The sequence below is a fragment of the Macaca mulatta genome, chromosome X (assembly GCF_049350105.2).
Source record: "Macaca mulatta isolate MMU2019108-1 chromosome X, T2T-MMU8v2.0, whole genome shotgun sequence".
Classification (NCBI taxonomy): Eukaryota; Metazoa; Chordata; class Mammalia; order Primates; family Cercopithecidae; genus Macaca; species Macaca mulatta.
Window position 1 is genome coordinate 94045678 of NC_133426.1, and position 17075 is coordinate 94062752.

Here is a 17075-nt window from a genome sequence, read left to right on the forward strand (position 1 = left end):
ACCTTGTAATTCTATATTTTCAACTGTAATATTTTGTGCTACTGAAGCGGGTTCATTGTCTGGGGTAACACATGAGGTTCGTTGTCTCATGGCCACAGAAATCAAAGACAAGGACGTACAAAGACTGAGATTAAGAGCAGAAATTTAAAAGGCAAAAGAAAGAGAATAGCTCTCTGCTACAGAGAGGGGTCCTGGAAAAATGGGTTTCCAGATCTGTGATGAAATGCAGGGGGGTCCATAGATGAGCTGGTGAAGAGGTGGTGTCTGATATATATAGGGAGCAAAAGACTGGTTAGGACCAGGTGTGCCATTTGCATAGGGCACAAATCTCTGGCCGCCCCCACACCAATCTTTTATTATGCAGGTAGGTTCTCTGCCTAAGCTGGCCATGTTACCCGTTTCTTTCTTACTGTACACGTGGTAACAAAAAAAAGGGGAGATGAAGCCTCCATGTTGGAAATGCCTGCCCCCAAGGTAGCCCTTTCCAATCGGTGCGACTGCTGGCATTCCCCTGTGCAAGCTTCCAGCTTGCTTATCTATGTCTGCAGCCTGATTTTTCAGGCTGCTCTTTGTTAGAAAATAAATGATTTGGGGGGCTGCTTTTGATTAGAAAGGTAATTCCACCAAGGACTCTCTTGCCCTTACTATCTGCATAAATTTCTCTCTACCTCTTGCATCATTACCGTCATGGAACATTATGTGAGTCAACACCAAAGGCCCATTTAACATTTTTTGAATTTTATTTATTTATTTATATAGTCAGAGTCTCAGTCTGTCACCCAGGCTGGAGTACAGTGGCTTGATCTTGGCCTACTGCAGCCTCCGCCTCCTGGGCTGAAGGGGTCTTCCGACCCCAGCCTCCTAAGTAGCTGGGACTACAGGTGCATGCCACCACACCCAGCTAAAGGCCCATTTAAAAATAATTTTCATTCCTGGTCCTTTAGTTACATGTCTTTTAAATAAACACACACACACACAAACACACACACAAATAAACACACACACACACAAACAAACACACACACCCAAAACAAATGTAAAAACCATAAATTAATATATTGAATGGTTATCAATAATTACATCTGTAACAGATGTGCAAACATTCAATAATAGAATCCAAGGTATTTTGTCATAAATTATGTCATTTGACACTTGTGTTGATACCACCAGTAGAATAGTATAGCCAAAGCCAGCGTTGTAAGGGTATAAACCAAACATATTACATAAAACATTTTATTTTGACTCTTCTATTTGGGTTCAGAGTTGGTAAAAGATTATCCTTTGCTTTATCTCCCAGGTTGTAGAATTACCTGGGCTACTTACTTCATTTGAATTGTAATCACTGATACTGTGCTGTAAGTTATGGGTATATAATTATAACGTGTATAATACCAATTCAAAATGTCAATAAAAGTACATTTTACCATTGTTCAATATCCCTTTGTCAGGTACTACTACTATTGAAAAATATGACCTCAGGACCAACAGTTGGCTACATATTGGCACCATGAATGGCCGTAGGCTTCAATTTGGAGTTGCAGTTATTGATAATAAGCTCTATGTCGTGGGAGGAAGAGACGGTTTAAAAACTTTGAATACAGTGGAATGTTTTAATCCAGTTGGCAGAATCTGGACTGTGATGCCTCCCATGTCAACACATCGGCACGGCTTAGGTAAGAGCTTAACGTAATGTATTTTTCAAGAAGGTATAGTAAGTAGAGTTTTTAAAAATTTAAATCTGGCCAGGCGCGGTGGCTCAAGCCTGTAATCCCAGCACTTTGGGAGGCCGAGACGGGCAGATCACGAGGTCAGGAGATCAAGACCATCCTGGCTAACACGGTGAAACCCCATCTCTACTAAAAAATACAAAAATCTAGCCGGGCGAGGTGGCGGGTGCGTGTAGTCCCAGCTCTTCGGGAGGCTGAGGCAGGAGAATGGCGTAAACCCGGGAGGCGGGGCTTGCAGTGAGCTGAGATCCGACCACTGCACTCCAGCCTGGGCGACAGAGAGAGACTCCGTCTCAAAAAAAAATAAAAAAAATAAAAAAAATTAAAAATAAAAAAATAAATTAAATCTAGCAGCACATAATTGGGATTTAGCCAAATCCTTAGTGAAAATGTCTCCAAAATGATGAAAAACTTAAAGAAATGATAAAAGCCTGGGAAACATTTGTTGTTGTTGCAGGTTACTCCTGATTCCCTTCCACCAGTATTTTAAAGGGGTTTCCTTCTAAAAAAGATAACAGCTTTTCAAAGGGATTTACTATTAAATAATATACAACTACAGCAAGGAGTTTTCTTCTAAGCTCAATTTAGAGAGGAAAGTACTTGACGATTGAGAGGGATTGTGTTTCCAGTTAGATGAATCATGTGCCCCTAGTGGAGAACTTTGATTCACCTGAATATTTGTCAGGATACCTCTTTCTTTATACTAGGCTCCAGATTTTTGCGATATCGTTAAGAGTTGGCTGAACAACAGAAAACTTTCCTTTTTTTTTTGATTTGACTTTTACAGAGCTAAAAAGAGGCAGATTCAGGAATGGTATTGCTTGTCCCAATTATCCTGATAAATTGACTCTGCCAAATAATACACTATATAATTATATTATCTAGTTATGTCAGTGTTATTCCTAGGCATAGCTCAGAAAGATCCTGCAGAGAAATCAGAGCAAGCTTATTTTTCCATATAATTGATATTAGTAAATAGGTAGGAGAAGTGATGATGATATACCACTGAGAGGTTGATTGGGATAGTCAAGGTGGGGAAAAAAATCAATTATGTAAATTATCATAGCAGATGCGAAGCAGAAATGGGCTATTCATAATACCTGAAGGAACAAACTTCTAACTACATTAAAAAGCTGTCTAGTAAGTTAGCTCATGGGAATCTTTTTATCCCTATATTAAACACCAGAGGTTATAAAGACCAACTGCAGTCAGCCTGTAATTCTAAGGTTTATCTAAGATTCAACATCATGTTGTATCTACATGTTATATCAACAAACAATATTGAAATTTTGCCAGAAAGAGCCAGCTTTTTAAATTACGTATCTAGAAGTGATGCATTCTACTGCCTCTTTTGACTTCGATGATACCCTTCTATGATATAGTAAATAAAACTGAAAGTTTCATAAGTTTAGAAAACCATACTTAGCTTTACAACAGAGTCAGTAAACGATTCATATGCATGCAAAACTGTTTAATAAGCAAAAAAAAAGTTAAGCAATTAATTGCTTGCAAAATGAAACAATATTCATTGTGTGTGGCATACCTAGGTGAACCCAGATATTATTTTAATTTTTTTAGGTGTAGCCACTCTTGAAGGACCAATGTATGCTGTAGGTGGTCATGATGGATGGAGCTATCTAAATACTGTAGAAAGATGGGACCCTGAGGGACGACAGTGGAATTACGTAGCCAGTATGTCAACTCCTAGAAGCACAGTTGGTGTTGTTGCATTAAACAACAAGTGAGTAAGTTGAAACACACATGCTCATTGCTTCCAGGTCATATAGTACAGAACTTCAGTGATGTGATCCATCAATCAATTAGCATTCCAAAAAACCTGGATGTACTTGTTATCAATAATAAAAGATCTTCATTGGAACTCTCCATTAGGACTGAAAATACTTGTCTAAAATAAATACTTGATGAAATATTCTCTATGTTCTTGCTAATCAAGGTGTTGTCCTGGGACCAGCAGCATCCACCTTTCCTGAGATGTATTTAGAAATGTTGAATCCTAGCCCCACCCCAAACGTCCTGAATCAGAATCTTAATTTTAACAGGATCTTCAGGTGACTTCTGTGCACATTAAACTTGAGAAACACTTTTACAGGCAAGCCAGTTCTAATTTTACCCTCAAGAAGTTACTACTTTTTTTACATTATGATTTATTTTTATCAAAACTTTAGTCTGTCTATGGTTATAACAAGGTGATTCTTTTATTCTTTCAACAATCTCTCTCCTGAGCGTTCAGGGTTCCTAAATATAGAATCCTACCTAGTCTCACCCTTCCTGAATATTTACCTCTTCCTGTCACTTGCCTATCACTTCCGAGATATTATACTAAAACATGATGATGTTAGAAGTTTCTAAGAGCTTGAATTGTTACCAGGTATTATTTGCTTTCTGAAAAGGGAACTTTGGAGACAATGACCAGCATATAAGAGGGTAATGAATCATGCGAGTTTCAGACAATAGGTTGGGTCAGTTGCCAGAGACAGCCTTGTGTGTTTATATTGACTATGCATGAAGCCAATACATTATCATAGATATGGTCTCAGTCAAAATGTCAACACATTGTTTTTAGAACCTTGCACAGAAATAAATCGGAAATGTCCGCAGTTAAGAGGAGGTCCAGTTTTAAAGTGTCTTAGAGCTTAAGCTACTCCTAAATCTATCTGTGGCCTGACCTGAATAATGTCAGGTGATTCAGTTATGTGATCTCCTACCTAATACAGAACAGGATGAAAACATGAAATTTGCCCCATTTAATTGTGCTTTGCTGAGTTGCTGTTGTTTACAACTCAGCAGGAAGGGAACTTACAGGAATAAGGATTAATAAATGTCTGTCTTCTTTATTAATGCATGATAATTTTAAAATTATTTTTAAAATGCTAATCAAAAGAATGGCATTTTAAAGTGTATGGGAGAAATGTCATAGCCAATATCACTTCCTAGGGAAAAAAAAAATCTAGTTTCTAGGTTCTATCCTCTTTCCTTAGTTGTTTATTAAGTTAATGTCTTCTAAGTGATAATTTTTTAATGCAAATATAAAGTGATACATAAAAACAACAGATTCTGTTCCTAGGTAATTGAACCCTGCTAAAATTGTAAGGTTGTTGGAGTTGGTCTTTGGAACTATCCTGCCAATCCTTTTGATGTTTCCCTCTTTTTTCTGTGCCTCATATCCCATGAAATCTTTTATTCAATTATGTTAAAATGACTGTGACAAAGATAGTGAAAAAGGGAGGTTTGGGTTGGGATAGATTTTAACAGGTGCCCTCAGGTAATGATCTATTCACAGACTTCTGCTATTCACTGCAAAATAGTGTAGGAGTAGAATATATAGTCAGACCCTTCAGAAACTTGAAAAGCTTTGTGCAAAGTTCACTCACTCTCACTCTATGCATGCATTTTGTGTGTGTATGTATACACACATATACATACACGCGGTTCTGTCTGTTTATCTAGATTATATGCTATTGGTGGACGTGATGGAAGTTCCTGCCTCAAATCAATGGAATACTTTGACCCACACACTAACAAGTGGAGTTTGTGTGCTCCAATGTCCAAAAGACGTGGAGGTGTGGGAGTTGCCACATATAATGGATTCTTATATGTTGTGGGGGGGCATGATGCCCCTGCTTCCAACCATTGCTCCAGGCTTTCTGACTGTGTGGAACGGTAAGTTTTTTTCTATTTCTTTCTGTATGTAATTATTTGGTTATTTATTTTTTTAGAAATAGAAAGACTTTTTTTTTTCTTTTAAATGGAAATCAATTTATTTTTATGCCCACTCTAAAAAAATTAAATAGTACAACAGGAATCTAGGAAGAACAAGTCCTTTCCCAGCTGGGATCCTCTAAGACTCCAGTCCTCTCCTGTTCCAGGCTCTTTCAAATATGGGATCTTAGCTAATTGTAATTTTTCTTTATTTTTATTTTTAATAGACTGTGTTTCATTACATTTTTAAACAACCAGAAAGTAGTCTTCCAATAAATGCTAATCCTTTTAGTGGATTTATCTTCTGTAAAATTGTACGCTTTCTCTTAGGCTAAAAATATATTTTTTAAATATTCCATATTCATTTCAGATTCAGCATAAAGTATGTAAAAAGAATATGCCATCTTATTGTTATATAGTCACACTATAAAATAGTAAGACAAAGTGGTAAACAAACAAATTTTGTGCCAAGCTACATCACTCAACCAATTCAGGAGACTCAAATCAAAATAAGTTTACTGAGATTGGGGAAAAAATGGTGGAGAGGAGCCAGGACTAACTCGCAGCTCCCACTCACATAGACAGAGCAGTGTGTGGAGAACCATATTGTGAACTTTGGCTCTAAGAACTACCGCAGGAACGTAACAGGAAAGCCAAGAGAATCCACAGACCCTCTGAGGGAGGTGGATTGCTGCGCAGGGACAGCCGAGGAACTGTGGGCCTGCTTGCTTTCTCAGCTGGGAGACTTATGGCCTAGGGTAGGTTCTCAGTCCTGCTCACTGGCTGCCTTGAAATAAACTAGGTTCTGTTGAGTGGGGGTGCAGTGGGAGTGCGACCAGCCTTTCTGGCTGCAGGCTGCATGGCAGCTGGGTGAGACCTGTGGCTGCCAGCTTTCCCCCAGTTTCCTGGTGGCCTATGTGACGAAGCTGAGATAGCCATAATCCCCCTGGGAACATAACTTCATTGGCCTGAAAAACACAGTCCATCCCCCACAGCAGCTGCAGCAAGCTCCACCCAAGGAGAGTCTGAGCTCAGACATGCCTAACCCTGCCCCCACCTGATGGTCTTTCTCTTTAAGCTCTGGTAGACAAACACAAAGGTCATAATTTCTTGGTAGCGCTATGGCCCTACCCACTGCCTAAGCCTAAGGCAAAGTTGTATCCTTCCTAAACAAATGGAACTGATGGGCTCTTGAATGTGCCAACTTCTAGTTGGAGGCCAACCAACACAAAACCAGTATACTAAACAAAAATACAACCAAGGACCCTCAGAGCATACTTCACTCCCTTGCCACCTCCATGAGAGTAGGTGCTAGTATCCCTGACTGAGAGACCTGAAGACGGATCACATCACAGGTCTCATGGCAGACACTCCCCACTCCAGTAGCTCTGCTGGGTGGCTAGATCCAGAAAAGAAATAGCAATCGCTGCAGTTTGGTGCTCAGGAAACCGCATCCTTAGGGGAAAGGGGAGAGCACCACATCAAGGCATCATCTCCATAGGACAAAAGAATCTGAACAGCAGCGCTTGAGTTCCAGATCTTCCCTCTGACATAGTTTACCCAAATGAGAAGGAACCAGAAAACCAATTCTTTAAGTTTGACAAAATGAGGTCTTTTAACACCCCCAAAAGATCACACTAGCTCACCAGCAATGGATCCAAACCAAGATGATGTATTTGAATTGCCAGAAGAAGATTTCAGAAGGTCAACTATTAAGCCAATCAAGGAGGTATGGGAGAAAGGTGAAGTGCAACTTAAACACATCAAATAAATAAATAAATAAGTATCATGTAGAATATGAATGGAAAATTCTCCAGTGAAATAGCATACATAAAAAGCATTCACAGGCTAGGCATGGTGGCTCATGCCTATAATCTCAGGACTTTGGGAGGCCAAAGTGGGAGGATCACCTGAGATCAGGAGTTTAAGAGCCGCCTGGCCAACATGGCAAAACCCTTTCTGAATGATCGTTGAGTCACAATGAAATCAAGATTGAGGCCGGGCGCGGTGGCTCAAGCCTGTAATCCCAGCACTTTGGGAGGCCGAGACGGGCAGATCACGAGGTCAGGAGATTGAGACCATCCTGGCTAACACGGTGAAACCCCGTCTCTACTAAAAAAATACAAAAAACTAGCCGGGCGAGGTGGCAGGCACCTGTAGTCCCAACTACTCAGGAGGCCAGGAGGCTGGGGTGAACCCGGGAGGCGGAGCTTGCAGTGAGCTGAGATCCGGCCACTGCACTCCAGCCTGGGTGACAGAGCGAGACTCTGTCTCAAAAAAAAAAAAAAAAAAAAGAGATCAAGATTGAAAGAAAAAGTTATTTGAACTGAACAATCATGATAATATAACCTCTCCAAACCTCTAGGAAACAGAAAAGTGGTTCTAAGAGGACAGTTCATAGCATTGAATGCCTACATCAAAAAGTCTGAAAGAGCACAAATAGACAATCTAGGGTTACACCTCAAGGAACTAGAGAAAAAACAACAAACAAACCCAGAAGAAGAAAAGAAAGACCAGAACTAAATGAAATTGAAACAAACAAAAAATACAAAGATAAATAAAACACACAGCTGGTTCTTTGAAAAAAATAAACCAAATGCATAGACCATTAGCAAAATTAACCAAGAAAAGAAAGGAAAAGATTCAAATAAGCCCAGTTAGAAATGAAATGGGAGATATTACAACCAATATCTCAGAAATACAAAAGATCATTCAAGGCTACTAGGAGCACCTTTACATACATAAACTAGAAAACCTAGAGGTGATGGATAATTCCTAGAAATATACAACCTAGATTAAACCAGGAAAAAATAGAAACTCTGAACAGACCAATAATAAGAAGTAAGATTGAAACAATAACTAAAAAGTTACCAACAAAAAAAGTCTAGGTCCAGATGAAATCACAGCTGAATTTTACGTGACATTCAAAGAATAATTGGTACCAGTGCTACTAAAACTATTCCAAAAGATAGAGAAAAAGGGAATCCCCCGTAAATCATTCTGTGAAGCCAGTATCATCCTAATACCAAAACCAGGAAAGGACATAACAAAAAAGAAAACTACAGCCCAATATCCATGATGAACATAGATGCAAAAATTCTCAACATAATACTAGTTAACAGAATCCAACAGCATGTCAAAAAGATAATACACCATGATCAAGTTAGTTTTATACCAGGGATTCAGGGATTGTTTAACGTTCACAAGTGAATAAATGTGATACATCTCATGAAAATATTTTTTTTAAAAATCGCATAATCATCTCAATAAATGCAGTAAAACCCTTTGACAAAGTCCAGCATCCCTTTATGATTAAAACCCTCAGCAAAATCAGCACAGAAGGGGCATACCTTAAGGTAATGAAAGCCATCTATGACAAACCCACAGCCAACATAATATTGAACAGAGAAAAGTTGAAAGCATTCTCCCTGAGAACGGGAAGAAGACAATGATGCCCACTTTCACAACTTCTATTCAACATAGTATTAGAAGTCCTGGCCAGAGCAATCAGACAAGAGAAAGAAATAAAGGGCATCCAAATTAGCAATAAGAAAGTCAAACTGTCAGTTTGCTGATGACATGATTGTATACCTAGAAAACCCTAAAGATTCATCCAGAAAGCTCCTAGAACTGGGAAATGAATTCAGCAAAGTTTCAGGTTACAAAATTAATGTACACAAATCAGAATTGGAATCATCATGGTGGACATGAGGCAGGAGAAGATTGCAGCTCCAGACAGAGCAGCGTGCAGAGGCTCGCATTGTGAATTTTAGTTCCAGATGAACTGCAAGAACAAACCAGCAATCCTGAGAGAACCCACAGACTGTCTGAAGAAAACTAATGCTCGTGTAGGACCCGGGAGACACCCCAAGTATTGTGAGTGGCCCAACTGCAGAAGTGTGAAAGGGAAACCCTCCTCTCCCAAGTACAATACACCCACTGGAGAAGCTGAAGGTCTATTTGCAGGAGAAGTTTCCAACTTTACCTGGTGCTGAGGCAATTTAGAGGGCCAAGCGAAATACAGGGGTAGAGGAAGCAGCAGTAAGTCCCTGTGAGCTTGCTGGGTCCGCTAGCAGGCCATTCCTGCCTGGCGCCACAGGGATACATTTGGAGGTTGGCCAGAGGAGCAGGGGGTGAAACTCCACAGGGAGGAGGAAATCTTTAGCTGAACTCTGTAACAATTTGAACGTTTTGAGAAGCCTCCTGGCCAGAAGTTGGGGGAGGGCACAAATCTGGTGTGCAGACTCCACAGGCAGGGGAAGAACCAAGCCCTTTTCTTTTGCAGCATGGAAGCAGGTAGCCTAGGGCAAGTTTTCAAGCCCATCTAGTCCTCCACCTGGAAACAGACTCAGGGCTGTTGGGGAGAAGCATAGTGGGAGTGAGACCAGCTCTTCGGTTTGCATGGGAGCTGGGTGAGACCTGTGACTGCTGGCTTTCCCCCACTTCCCTGACAACCTGCATGACTCAGCAGAGGCAGCCATAATCCTCCTAGGTACACAACTCCGGTGACCTGGGAATCTCACCCCCATCCCCCACAGGAGCTGCAGCTACACCCACCCAAGGAGAGTCTGAGTTCAGACATGCCTAGCCCACCCCTACTTGATGGCCCTTTCCTATTTACCCTGGTAGCAGAAGACAAAGGGCATATAATCTTGGGAGTTTTAGGGCCCCACCCATGGCCAGTCCCTCTCCATACTACCACAGCTGATGCTTTCTGGAAAGTGCTACCTCCTGGCAGGAGGCCAACCAGCACAAAAATGAAGCATTAAACCACCAAAGCTAAGAATCCTCACAGACTCCATTGCACCCCCCGCCACCTCCACTGGAACAGGCACTGGTTTCCATCTTGAGAGATCCATAGACGGTTCACATCACAGGACTCTGTGCAGACACCCCCCAGTATCAGCCCGGATTCAAATAGACTTGCTGGGTGGCTAGACCCAGAATAGAGACAACAGTCACTGCAGTTAAGCTCACAGGAAGCCACATCCATAGGAAAAGGGGAATAGTACTACATCAAGGGAACATTCTGGGGGAAAAAAGATATCTGAGAAAACAGCCTTCAGTTCTAGACCTTCCCTCTGACAGAGCCTACCCAGATGAGAAGGAACCAGAAAACCAGCCCTGCCTGGTAATATCACAAAAACAAGGCTCTTCAACACCCCCCGAAAAAAAATCACACTAGTTCACCAGCAATGGATCCAAACCAATAAGAAATTTACCTGAGAAAGAATTCATGAGGTTAGTTATTAAGCTAATCAGGGAGGGACCAGAGAAAGGCGAAGCCCAATGCAAGGAAATACAAACAATGATACAAAAAGTGAAGGGAGAAATGTTCAAGGAAATAGACAGCTTAATGAAAAAAACAATCAAAATTCCAGAAACTTTGGACATACTTTTAGAAATGTGAAATGCCCTGAAAAATCTCAGAATGTAATTGAACAAGTAGAAGAAAGAAATTCAGAGCTCAAAGACAAGGTCTTTTAATTAATCCAGTCCTACAAAGACAAAAAAAAAAAAACGAATAAGAAAATGTGAACAAAGCCTCCAAGAAGTCTGGCATTATGTTAAACGATGAAACCTAACAATAATATGTGTTCCTGAGGAAGAAGAGAATTCTAAAAGCTTAGAAAACATATTTGGGTGAATAACTGAGGAAAGCTTCCCTGGCCTTGCTAGAGACCTAGACATCCAAATACAAGAAGCACAAAAACACCTGGAAATTTTATCACAAAAAGATCAGAGCAGAACTAAATGAAATTGAAACAAACAAACAAACAAAATACAAAAGATAAATAAAACAAAAAACTGGTTCTTTGAAAAGATAAATAAAACTGATAGACCATTAGCAAGATTAACCAAGAAAAGAAGAGGGAAAAATCCAAATAACCTCAGTAAGAACTGAAAGAGATATTACAACTGACATACCAAAGATCCTTCAAGGGTACTATGAACACCTTTACTCACATAAACTAAAAAACCTAGAAGAGATTGCTAAATCTCTGGAAAAATACAACCTCCCTAGCTTAAATCAGAAAGAATTAGATACCTTGAACAGATCAATAACAAGCAGCGAGATTGGAATGGTAACTACAAAAATTACCACCAAAAAAAAGTCCAGGACCAGACAGATTCACAGTGGAATTCTACGAGACATTCAAAGGAATATTGATATCAATTCTTTTGACACTATTCCACAAGATAGGAAAAGAAGGAACCCTCCCTAATTCATTCTATGAAGCCAGCATTAATACCAAAACCAGGAAAAGACATAACCAAAAAAGAAAACTACAGCCCAATATCCATGATGAACATAGATGCAAAAATTCTCAACACAATACTAGTTAACAGAATACAACAGCTTATCAAAAAGATAATACACCATGATCAATTTAGTTTTATACCAGGGATGCAGGGATTGTTTAACATCCACAGATCAATAAATGTGATACACCTCATAAAGTTTTTTTAAAAAATCACATAATCATCTCAATAGATGCAGAAAAAGCATTTGACAAAATCCAGCAATGTTTATGATTAAAATTCTCAGCAGAATCAGCATACAAGGGACATACCTTAATGTAATAAAAACCATCTATGACAAACCCACAGCCAACAGAATAGTGAATGGGGAAAAGTTGAAAACATTCCCTCTGAGAACTGGAACAAGACAAGGATGCCCACTCTCACCACTCCTCTTCAACATAGAACTGAAAGTCATAACCGGAGCAATCAGACAAGAGAAAGGAATAAAGGGTATCCAAATCAGTAAAAAGGAAGTCAAACTCTCACTGTTTGTTGATGATATGATCATTCACCTTGAAAACGCTAAAGACTCCTCAAGAAAGCTCCTAGAACTGATAAAAGAATTCAGCAAAGTTTCTGGATATAAGATTAATGTACACAAACCAGTAGCTCTTCTATACACCAACAGCAACTAAGCAGAGAATCAACTCTAGAACTCAACCCCTATTACAATAGCTGCAAAAATTAAAAATACTTAGGAATATACATAATCAAGGGGTCAAAAGGCCTCTACAAGGAAAACTACAAAACACTGCTGAAAGAAACCATAGATGACACCAGGAAATGGAAACACATCCCATGCTCGTGGAAGGGTAGAATCAATATTGTGAAAATGTCTATACTGCCAAAAGTAATCTACAAATTCAATGCAGTCTCCGTCAAAATAGCATCATTATTCTTCATAGAATTAGAAAAAAAAAAATTCTAAAATTCATATGGAACCAAAAAAGAGCCCTGATAGCCAAAGCAAGACTAAGCACAAGAACAAATCTGGAGGCATCACACAGCCTGATTTCAAACCAGTCTATAAAGCCATAGTCACCAAAACATCATGGTACTGGTATAAAAATAGGCACATAGACCAGTGGAACAGAGTAGAGAACCCAGAAATAAACCCAAATACAGTCAACTGATCTTTGACAAAGCAAACAAAAACATAAAGTGGGAAAAGAACTTTTTTCAGCCAATCATGCTGGGATTATACGCTAGCCACATATAGGAGAATGAAACTGGATTCTCATCTCCCATCTTATACAAAATCAACTTGAGATGGATTAAGGTCTTAAACCTAAGACCGGAAACTATAAAAATTCTAAAAGATAACATTGGAAAAACCATTCTAGACATTCGTTTAGGCAAGGATGTCATGACCAAGAGCCCAAAAGCACATGCGATAAAAACAAAGCTAAATAGCTGGGACCTAATCAAACTAAAAAGCTTCTTCACGACAAAAGGAACAGTCAGCAGAGTAAACAGACAACCCACAGTGTGGGAGAAAATCTTCACAATCTGTACATCTGACAAAGGACTAATATCCAGAATCTACAATGAACTCAAACAAATCAGTAAGAAACAAGCAATCCCATCAAAAAGTGGGCTAAGGAAATGAATAAACAATTATCAAAAGAAGATATACAAATGGCCAACAAACACATGAAAAATGCTCAACTTTACTAATGATCAGGGAAATGCAAATCAAAACCACAATGCAATACCACCTTAGTCCTGCAAGAATGATCATAATCAAAAAATCAAAAAACAGTAGATGCTAGTGTGAATGTGGTGAACAGGGAACACTTCTACACTGCTGGTGGGAATGCAAACAAATACAGCCACTATGAAAAAGAATGTGAAGATCCCTTAAAGAACTAAAAGTAGAACTACCATTTGACCCAGCAATCCCGCTACTGGGTAGCTACCCAGAGGAAATGAAGTTATTAATCATGAAAGATACGTGCACATGTATGTTTATAGCAGCACAATTCACAATTGCAAAACTGTGGAACTAACCCAGATGCTCATCAGTCAACAAGTAGATAAAGAAACTATGGTACATATACACAATGGAATACTATGCAGCCATAAAAAGAAATGATTTAACAGCATTTGCAGCAACGTGGATGAGATTGGAGACTATTATTCTAAGTAAAGTAACTCAGGAAAGGAAAACCAAACATCGTATGTTCTCACTGATATTTGGGAGCTAAACTATGAGGACACAAAGGCATAAGAATGATATGATGGACTTTGGGGACTGGGCAAGGGAAAAGTGGGAGGTAGTTAGGGATAAAAGATTACAAATATGGTGCAGTGCATACTGCTTGGGTGATGGGTGCAACAGAATCTCACAAATCACCACTAAAGAACTTACTCATGTAACCAGACCACCTGTACTCCAATAATTTATGGAAAAAAATTAATGTACACAAATCTGCAGCTCTGCTGTACAAAAACAGTGACCAAGCTGAGAATCAAATCAAGAACTCAACCTGTTTTACAATAGCTGCAACAACAACAACAACAACTTAGGAATGCACTTAACCAAGGAGGTGAAAGACCTCTACAATGAAAACTACAAAACACTACTGAAAGAAAACATAGATGACACAAACAAATGGAAACACATCCCATGCTCATGATGGGTAGAATCAATATTGTGATAATGACCATACTGCCAAAAGCAGTCTATAAATTCAATGCATTTCCCTTTATAATACTGCCACCATTCTTCACAGAATTAGAATAAAAAGTTCTAAAATTCATATGAAACCAAAAAAGAGCCTGCCTAGCCAAAGCAAGACTAAGCAAAATGAACAAATCTAGAGGCATTACATTACCCGACTTCAAACGATACTTTAAGGCCATACTCTCCAAAACAAAATCATACTGGTACAAAACTAGGCATATAGATGAATGGAACAGAATAGAGAACCCAGAAATAAAGGCAAATACTTACAGTCAACTGATCTTTGACAAAGCAAAGAAAAACATAAAGTGAGGAAAGGACACCATATTCAACAAATGGTACTGGCATAATTGGCAAGCCACATATAGAAGAATGAAACTGGATCCTCATCTGTAACCCTATACAAAAATCAAATCAAGATGGATCAAATCAAATACTTAAATCTAAAGCCTGAAACCGTAAAATTTCTAGATGGTACATTGCAAAAACCCTTCAAGACATTAGCTTAGGCAAAGACTTCATGACCAAGAACCCAAAAGCAAATGCAACAAAAACAGACCTAAATAGATGGGACTTAACTAAAAAGTTTCTGCACAGCAGAAGAAATAATCAGCAGAGTAAAAAGATATCCTACAGAGAGGGGGAAAATCTTTACAATCTACATCTGACAAATGACAGAATCTACAAGGAACTCAAACAAATTAGCAAGAACAAAACAAACAATTCCATTAAGAAGTGGGCTAAGGACATGAATAGAAAACTCTCAAAAGAAGATATACATATGGCTAAAAAACATATTTAAAAAATGTTCAACATCACTAATGATCAGGGAAATGCAAATCAAAACCACAGTGCAATACTACCTCATTCCTGCAAGAATGGACATAATCAAAAAATCAAAACATAATAAATGTTGGCATGGGTGTGGTAAAATGGGAACACTTTTACACTGTTGGCGGGAATCTAAACTAGTACAACCACTATGGAAAACAGTGTGGAGATTCCTTAAAGAACTAAAAGTAGATCTACTATTTGAAACAGCAATCCCACTATTGGGTCTCTATCCAGAGGAAAAGAAGTAATTATACAAAAAAGATACCTGCACACAAATGTTTATAGCAGAAGAATTTGTAATTGCAAAAATATGGAACTGGCCAAATGCCTGTCGATTATCCATCAGCGAGTGGATAAAGAAACTGTGATATATGGAATACTACTCAGCTGTAAAAAGGAATTAAATAATGGCATTCACAGCAACATGGATGGAATTGGAGACTATTATTCTAAGTGAAGTAACTCAGAAATGGAAAACCACACATTATATGCTCTCATAAGTGGGGGAGGATGTAAAGGCATAAGAATGATACAATGAACGTTGGAGACTCAGGGGAAAGGGTGTGAGTGGGGAGAGGGATAAAGTCTACTTATTTGGTGATGGGTGCACCAAAATCTCAGAAATAACCACTAAAGAAATTATTCATGCAACTAAATACCACCTGTTCATTAAACACCAATAGAAATTTCAAAAATAGCATTAACAACATAAAAATAAGTTTACTGTTTTTAAAATCAAATGAAATTAATCTGTAAAGAGACAATGACTTACCATCACAAAATATACAGAAATAATTACACAGAAATTAATAATTCTGTATTTTATTAATATACCCAAAGGTAATTTCACTCAAAGGGAGACATTCACTTGTATGAATATTGTGTATCTTGCTTAAAATAAGTGTTATGACTGTGTAGTTATACCATTTACATTCCCTTTCAAGACAGAAAAACTGTATACATACACAAAATAGTTAAATAATATTAACCTAAGACCAAATGACAAATTTACAGTAAGGAGAGCAAAATTTTGGAAACAGACATAATTGTGGAATGGCATCCTCAAGGAAAATTTTTTTTTTTTTTTTTTTTTTTTTTGAGACGGAGTCTCGCTCTGTCACCCAGGCTGGAGTGCGGTGGCCGGATCTCAGCTCACTGCAAGCTCCGCCTCCCGGGTTCACGCCATTCTCCTGCCTCAGCCTCCCGAGTAGCTGGGACTATAGGCGCCTGCCACCTCGCCCGGCTAGTTTTTTGTATTTTTTAGTAGAGACGGGGTTTCACCGTGTTAGCCAGGATGGTTTCGATCTCCTGACCTCGTGATCCGCCCGTCTCGGCCTCCCAAAGTGCTGGGATTACAGGCGTGAGCCACCGCGCCCGGCCGGAAAATTTATAGAATAGGTAGAATTTGTATCTTGCAGGCATACAAATTTAGGAGAAAAAAAATCACAATCAAAACCATTGAAGTAAAGGAGACAGCTTTTCCAGTTAGAGCAGACACTTTGGATGGAAATACAATTTGGAAGTGCAACTCAGAACAGAATTAAGGACCACATTGTCTGATGTCACTTAACGCCAAGGTAGAAGTTTTGAGACTTTATCTTTTAGGCAGAGGAAAAATTAAATTGAGGAGAGTTGGGATATCATGAAGAAAGCAACTTGGAAGAAATTGGTAGAACAATGACATAAAGGATAGAATTTAGGCAGAAGAGTCTAAAGAAAAGATGAATTTTTTTTTTCTGATAAACATACCACTGACACATAATTGATAACTAAAGCTAAAAGTTTCTTATAGGGAATATCTG

General features: G+C 38.9%; 1 protein-coding gene across 1 annotated transcript in view; it reads left to right on the plus strand.

Moving 5' to 3' along the window:
* The window catches only part of KLHL4 (kelch like family member 4), a 166521-nt gene that overhangs the window by 130008 nt on the left and 19438 nt on the right, over positions 1-17075 (plus strand). The window contains exons 7-9 of the mRNA XM_015127764.3: positions 1449-1673; positions 3306-3468; positions 5196-5408. Of these exons, the coding sequence (XP_014983250.1) occupies positions 1449-1673; positions 3306-3468; positions 5196-5408 (601 nt within the window). The remainder of the gene's footprint in view (positions 1-1448; positions 1674-3305; positions 3469-5195; positions 5409-17075) is intronic.